At 39.5% G+C, this 7,354-nt stretch overlaps 2 protein-coding genes across 2 annotated transcripts; both read right to left on the reverse strand.

The window, feature by feature from the left end:
• Window positions 1–1,173: 1,173 nt before the first annotated feature.
• On the reverse strand, window positions 1,174–2,949 carry LOC106331995. Its single transcript, XM_013770440.1, has 4 exons — window positions 2,538–2,949; window positions 2,067–2,223; window positions 1,898–1,964; window positions 1,174–1,819 (listed from the first exon to the last, which is right to left on the reverse strand). Exons 1-4 carry the CDS (start codon window positions 2,615–2,617, stop codon window positions 1,371–1,373), a joined length of 753 nt encoding a protein of 250 aa, XP_013625894.1. The 5' UTR covers window positions 2,618–2,949; the 3' UTR covers window positions 1,174–1,370.
• A 1,361-nt stretch (window positions 2,950–4,310) lies between these two features.
• LOC106330848 (squalene synthase-like) lies at window positions 4,311–5,495 on the reverse strand. Its single transcript, XM_013769254.1, has 5 exons — window positions 5,246–5,495; window positions 5,109–5,151; window positions 4,914–5,003; window positions 4,625–4,700; window positions 4,311–4,530 (listed from the first exon to the last, which is right to left on the reverse strand). The coding sequence occupies exons 1-5, from the start codon at window positions 5,438–5,440 to the stop codon at window positions 4,311–4,313; spliced, it is 624 nt and encodes a 207-aa protein (XP_013624708.1). The 5' UTR covers window positions 5,441–5,495.
• Between the last annotated feature and the right edge of the window lie 1,859 nt (window positions 5,496–7,354).

Consider the following 7,354-nt stretch of genomic DNA (forward strand, 5'->3'; position numbering starts at 1 on the left):
CAAAAGGCCCTTGAGAAAACATGAATTCGGCCAAACAAATAGATGCAGAGCGACCTCGGCACGTCGCTGCAAGAGGTCGCTCCCGAGTCGTTTCTTCGCGACCGACCTGGCTGTGTCGCTCCGAAGACGTCACTCCCGGGTCGTCTCCTCGCGAGCGAACTAGCTGTGTCGCTCTGAAGACGCTCCCGGCTTGTTCGTCGCTCTCAAATCGACACAACCCGAGCGACCTCTGGGTGTCGCTGTGGTGAGGTCGCTCTAGGAGCTGGAGCGACTTCGCCTTGTCGCTCTAGGAGGTCGCTCCGAAGCGTAAATGGCGAGCGAGTTCATGGCGTCGCTCCGGTAGGTCGCTCCCATGCATTGCTCGTCAAATGATCACTTTAATCACCTCTTTTGAGCTCCAAACGCACCCAAATGTCTCCAAGAACTCCATGTGGTACTCCAATACCTGATAAAGACTCATGTATGCAAAATGCAACCTAAACATGGCTAAATCCTAATCTATATGATCAAAATGCACATGGGTGAATGGATAAAACAATGTAAATATGCAAGATATCAGTAAGGAAAGGAAGCTGATCAAACCTTAAACGATATAAAGGTTAATGATAGATGATAAAAGGCACAACAAGCAAAAGACACCATCATTTTTTAACACAGAACTTGGCCTACACTTGTCTCTTTCTGTTTAGTGTTAGAGCCTTTCTAGTTGAAAGTTTGAAACATTACACATTGCAGCGGGGACTTTTCAATTGGCCCCTTACATGATCCTCACAACATCAACCAATATTATGTTTTGGTCATCAAGACTCATCACAGAAAAGAAGAAACCAACCGATTAGTACCATATAAAACTCTTAAAGAAAAAACAGACTTTAGAACACCAGTAATTTATAACATAAACACTAGCTTATCTTCATGTACTTTTCGGAAAACCTTGGTGTTGATTCTCCAAGCAAGACACCCGTAAAAACCTTAAAATTTGCCTAAATCGTGTTTTCTCTTGCTTTTTCAAATTTGATTCGCGTTAATTCACAACAACTGATCACCTCATTAACCCAATAGATAAAAAGATTGCCCTAACCCCAGCACAAAGGATGGCCAAGTTTCTTAATCTCATCTCGAGACATATGTTTGTGCTATCAAGAAGAAATCAGACAAGAATTGTGCAATATGTAACAGCGAAAAAACATTTTCTCTCTTAATATTTCATAACAAAGGGTACACAATCATCTTATTAACCATAATCTAGAAAAATGAAGGGAAAATCTTGGATCACCAGAATCTTATATACACTTAGTCAAAGGTCTGGGATCTTCCTCTCCCCCTCTCTCTACACCCACCCACCACTGATGTGTCTTCCCACAATAAAATCATATCAAGTACTCGTTGTACCCTGAGAAGACAGCTTCAGGATAATCTTTAGGCAGACTATTAATGTGTAGATAGAACCTAAAAAGATCCTCTTTCGTAACAGTCTCTGGATCCACCACATCTTCATCACAAGTAAGCACCCAAAGATCCTCCGAGTTAACTCTCTTGATGTTCCCTCGACAAAACGGGCACGACTCGGACTTGGTGTTCCAGTTCCTATAACATTTGATGCACATGGCGTGACAGCAGTTAGGCAACACCATTTTGGTGCAAGGCTCTAAGCAAATCCCACATTCTTCTTCTCTCTCAGAGTCAACGCTGTTAGTCATGAATCTGTTGCCTTCGATGTCATACGTGATGGCTTTTGGATTGGGATACCACAATGTGTTGTCGCCTGGTGAGTCAGAGAAGTTGATGTGAAGACGCTCTAGTGATGGTAATATAACACCTGCATATAGACAAATCCTCTGTTTCTATAAGACTAAGCCAATAGTGTAAACAACACACACAAACGTGTTAAACTTACCGTAGAACTCTCTGATTGTAGCTTTCCTTCCGTACCTGGATCGATTCCACCTCCCATCAGCACGTACCTGTATACAAGATCAAGAAGAAAACAATCAGCTTCCAACCTCATACACAAGCACAAGCCGTGTAAGAAACTACCATATGGTAAATTGGTAACAAGTAAGAACCTTGTAGATGAGTATGTGGAAGAAATCAAAATATCTTGGGAGGAGACATGAGAAATCCATCCATTGTAGGAGGAATATGAAGAACGGAGCCAAATTGCTGCAGACCAGTTTCATCTGAAGTCGAACACCGCTCTTTCCCATGGGAATCTCAGCAGCCCTGAGTCAAAAATTATGACGCTAATCAGTTACTAATATCTTTCTAATCAAATAACTCGCTTCGCTTTCTTCAGACAACATATGCTTCAAAGACAGCAACACACAGACACAGATACGATAAAGTTGACAACTTTGGACCAATTCTGCAATATTCCAAGTTTAAGAATATGCAGAAAACTGAAAGCAAAGTGGGTTTCGGCTGATTGATTCAATTCCTTAATTAGTCAACTGCTAATTTAATCATCAAAACCCTAAACCCAGAAAATCAGAAACCAAAATTAAAAAGGAAACTCAGATAGAATTGAGATGACTTACAGTCCATTGGCGTGCTCGATGTCAGCCTCAAGAATCTTCAAAGAGTCCATGTAAGAAGACTTGGTCAACTGATAATACATCTCCTCTCTCTTCTCTCGATTTTAAGAAACTATTACAAAAGGGAAAGACAAGAAGAAGAAGAGAGAATCCAAAGTTTGAGTCTTGGAACCAGAGATGAACAAAACAACAAAACACAGATACGTCTGCTTTTCTCCTCGTCTATTATCTCTTCCGTTTTGCTTTACAAATCTCTAAAAAAGATGAAAGAAAAAGCGACTTTTGATATATTGCGGCCAGAGAAAGAGACAGCCTTCGTGAAAGCCAAGGCAAAACTGAAAAAAATATATAAATAAAAATCTTATCTCTTTTTTTTCCTCCCAAAAAAAGTTCTTAAATTTTTTTTGAACAACTCTTTAATTTTTTTTCTGTAACAGAAGAAGAGATGATGAATTGATGATGATGCGATAAGGTCCTTATCTATAAAAACATGTTTTATGCTGTTATGTTGGCAGGTCTTCCTTACCAAAGTATTCAAAGTCTTTAATATCTGTGACCTGTCATAACCAACATTATATTATTTAGTTCCAATTCACTTATGTTAATTATGGAATCAATGTATCAAGTTGTTTTTGAATAATCTGTATTTGCTTCCTGTTGCGTTATTCAAAGATTTATCATTCCAAATTATGAGTATCCACATTGGGGTATCTATCTTATGGATTTGGTGCTTTCGATTACTATTAGTTAGCGTTGACCAAATTTTTTTTATAAGAGCCAGTTACAAATCCTTTATCCTAAATCCACGAGTCACTACTGTCAATGTCACAGGCAGTTAAGAACATTAAGTAAAATAATAATGTATTTTTTAACAGTTCAGAAGTTTGTACGTTTTCTATTGACTACAGTGGATAATCTCTTACTAATTAAGTTCGTTGAATAATCAATTCAGATGTAATCCTTTGAACGTGACGCGGATCGTGTTGCGAACTGACATACGTAACCCTTAATAAAAACCCTACGTTTTTGGTTCTGTAAAACTGTTGTTCTAATCCTTTTCTAAATGCTGGAAATTCTGAACTTTACATCTAGTATACTCCTTTCTAGATTTAGAGTTAAATTTTTAAATATTTTGATTTAAAAAAATAAAATTCAAATTCAAAAATTTTAAGTTGAGCGTTGAAAATAAATTGTGAAGTTTTTATTTTAATTATAGGTTGTTCCTCTTCAGTCGAAGGTTTGATCAGCTCACATCTTGTGAATGGTAAGACTGTCATAATAAGTAACTGTATATAAAACATTGTTTTATAAAATTATAGAATATTGTTTTATAAAATTATAGAATACGACTATTATTCGTCTGGTTGGTTGTTATTGGTCGTCATTATTGATAAAATTAATTCAAAGTAGCCCATGTATGCGCAAAAGAATGAGAATTTGAATAATTCATACCCTAATTTTTCAATTCAAAAGTAGAATTGAACTAATCAAATCTTTGGCCTAATGGTTCCATTGACTTGGAAAAGAGGAATCTATCGACCACAAATATACAAATAATACAACTATATGTTTTAAGTTGCAATACAGAAATATAAACGAGAGGACGTTTCAATACATATTTTTAATCTCTCCAATCTCAAATTCTCTCCCAGGCACTTTCTTCTAGATAAGTAATTGCCCGGATCTTAGCAGTAAGAGAACCTTTTACCCTGCGGTCCTTTTCCTGAAATGGAATAGAATCTTTCAAAAAAACATTCCCCTAACTGTCTTTAACCACTAGTCCCTACATTGCCTTGCGGCTTTACCCACCGGATTCTTCCCCCGACCCGGGTCGGAGGGACCGTCGCCGTCGCCCCTCCCTGCCAGAAGACACGCCGGAGTAGCCATGCCATCTATTCCTGCCCGAGATTTTAATGTATCACAAACCTCCTTGGAAATGAATTTGGCCATTCCTGCACCCATTCTTTTAGTTATATCTTCAATAATCTCTTGATATCTTTTGGGTAAATTAAGAAAACAACATAAATTAATTTGTATCACTAGAAGAGCAACAAAATTAATAAAAACACATGGCAAATAATTGAATTAACCCTTTTTCAAGCTCCAGAAATGCTGCAGACACATGATGAAATTGCTCCATTAGAACCTTGTACTTTTCCTCACCACCTAAAACCAGATAAAGATTAATTAAAATAAATTAATCACTTTGCAATAATTTTTTTACTGGATCAGGTGCATATAACTGCTTTTTCAAAATTCATCCAGATATTTTCACAATCTCTAACTGAGTTTAAAAATTTATTTAGATGCTCCATTAATCCCCAGCTTAAACCAAGCAAACAAAAGAACAAGACATGAGATGTGACTCTTCTTACTTACATACAAAATGCCAGTCACGATCGTATATGTGGCGGTGGAAAGCTATAAGAATTGGAACCTTGATCTCAGTTGGAATGCTTGTGTCATCCTCTGTAGTAACCAAAAAAAGTAGATGATATTAATTTCCTAATATAAAGAACTTTATCCCATTGAAGAAATAAAGATGGATCTATATTATTTTTATGAAGCACTAACCAACAGTATCAAGAGCTCGGAGAATCAAGTAGAACAGACACACCTACTCAAACAAACTGAATAAGAAAATGGTGAAAATATAACATAAACACACACACACACATATTACTGAGAGAAAGAGGCAGAGAAACAAGTACAGCGTCACGTAGCTCGGTGCCTAGTTGCTGAATAATAAGAGAAAACGTTTTAGAAACTTTGTTGAGAGTTGAGTAACAGAAAGTCAAGTGTGGATCAAGTGGGATCTGTTTCTGAGCTTTCGTAATCGCAAGCTTCAACTTCAAGAGTGGATATATTTCATCTGGGTGTCTTAGAATCGTACTCAAGCTTCCCATTTTTTTAAAAACCTTTTTCTATATCGGTACTCCAAGTATCAAAGAGATATTTGGATTATAAGTTCTCTAAGTATGAACTGTGTCCTGATTACATCTTGAATCCTTTTAAGTTTGGTCCACGCCTCGATTGATGTTATACAGCATAATATTATAATACAACTGTGTATATATTATAACATGTGCAGGTCTTGTTCCCATGTCAATATGTGACAGCTGACCAACACGTTGTTGTTAGCAAGGTTTAATTGTAAATAAACAACCAACCAAGAAAGTCTTGTTTAAATCTAATCCTCATTTGACCAATGCAGTTTCCAAGAGTGTTAAGTTGTTTTAAAGAGCTCGAGGCCTAGTTGTGGAATAACTCATCTCGCAGCTTACGGGAAACCTTTAGTGGGGCTTCCCACACAGATACTTCTCATCCTTTAAATGAAAGATCAAGATCCCCAGTGCATGACAAAACTGCACATGACATAGTGGCCTTTACCAGGAGACCTTATAAGGACCATCTTGCTGCACCTTCTAGGGGGGATCCCCGAGGGGAGAACAATGATCACTTCCCTCTAGAGGATTTGGCTGCGGCTAGAGGTGAGATTAGAGAGGTCATGCTCCAATATACTAGTTGTGCCGATCCGACAGAAAGCGCGGCACGCAGGGAAAGAGTACGAAAGGCAGAAGCCAAAGGAACAATTGATGAATCAGCTGCTAAACTTGTTCGGGCGTCTCTCGCACGTAAAGAAACTACTAACTCCCCAATCTCACCCAGCTCCCCAATGGAAGAAATGATGGAGCACATTCCAATCATTGATAGATTGGGGCCTTTAAATAAGGTTCCGCGCGATCCAGTACCTAGAGCTCCGATCATGGCCAGACTTGGCCCCCTGCTAAATGAAATCACCACAGATGAAATCGATCTCGCAGCGTTCACTGCACAAGCACCAAAAAGGAAGCCAGGAAGACCACCCGGAAGAAGGAAGGTGGCTTCGAGCCTTATGCAAGGCGCCAGCTCGAAAAAGAAACAGGTCCAACAGGCTAAGCCCCCTTTGACCCGCAAAAAGCCCCCCGTCGAGCAAGGAAGGGGTAGTAAATCCACGAAGGGACACATGAAGAGCAAGGAGTCTCCCAGTACCGAGAATACACGGGATATAGAAGGCACAGCATCGGAGAACCTGCCTATTTGTAACATGATACCACCGGCGGCACGTCGTAGGGTGGATTTTCGGGCCCACCCCAAACCCGGTCCTTAGCAATAACTAGTTGGAACTGTCAGGGGTTGGGGAATCCCCGGACAGTTCGTAGACTGGGAGAGATATCGAAAAAATATGATCCTGATATCATCTTTCTTATGGAAACGAAAAACCCCAATGATTTTGTACTCAAGAAGCTGGATCATCTTCACTATGAGTGCAATCATCTTGTCCCGCCAACAGGGCATGGAGCGGGGGGTCTTGCTTTGCTTTGGAAACATGAGCTTAAGCTGTAGATTCTAGATTCTAACCCCAATGTAATAGACACCGTCATCGAATATGAAGGCAAGAAGTTTTACTCTTCTTTTGTTTACGGAAATAATGATAAGAAACTGAGACTCAACTTATGGGATTATCTCCTTGGCCTTTCTCTTGCACGAGATGAGGCCTGGTTCGTTACGGAAGACCTAAATGACATCCTAAGTAATGATGAAAAAGCTGGCGGCACAATTAGGCCTGGAGGGTCTTTTTCGGAGCTCAGAACCTTCTTCTCGGAGGGGGACCTATTTGACCTGCAACCCACAGGTGATCCGCTGTCCTGGCGAGGTAAAAGAGGAGACGAGGTGGTCCGATGCAGACTAGACAGAGCAGCTTCAAATACACATTGGGCGGAGTCTTTTCCCTTGGCAAGAAGCCTTTACTTAGAGTTTGAGGGTTCAGACCATAAACA

The sequence above is a fragment of the Brassica oleracea genome, chromosome C3, assembly GCF_000695525.1.
Source record: "Brassica oleracea var. oleracea cultivar TO1000 chromosome C3, BOL, whole genome shotgun sequence".
Classification (NCBI taxonomy): Eukaryota; Viridiplantae; Streptophyta; class Magnoliopsida; order Brassicales; family Brassicaceae; genus Brassica; species Brassica oleracea.

Bases quoted from the DNA above. Each gene is read 5' to 3' on its own strand.
- LOC106330848 (XM_013769254.1), bottom strand. From the start codon at position 5,440: ATGGGAAGCTTGAGTACGATTCTAAGACACCCAGATGAAATATATCCA. The intron at 5,152-5,245 runs GTACTTGTTTCT...TTGTTTGAGTAG, and splicing joins GCACCGAGCTACGTGACGCT to GTGTGTCTGTTCTACTTGAT. The intron at 4,701-4,913 runs GTAAGTAAGAAG...ATCTGGTTTTAG, and splicing joins TCGTGACTGGCATTTTGTAT to GTGGTGAGGAAAAGTACAAG.
- LOC106331995 (XM_013770440.1), bottom strand. From the start codon at position 2,617: ATGTATTATCAGTTGACCAAGTCTTCTTACATGGACTCTTTGAAGATT. The intron at 2,224-2,537 runs GTAAGTCATCTC...TTTTTGACTCAG, and splicing joins ATCGAGCACGCCAATGGACT to GGCTGCTGAGATTCCCATGG. The intron at 1,965-2,066 runs GTTCTTACTTGT...TCTTGTATACAG, and splicing joins TCCACATACTCATCTACAAG to GTACGTGCTGATGGGAGGTG.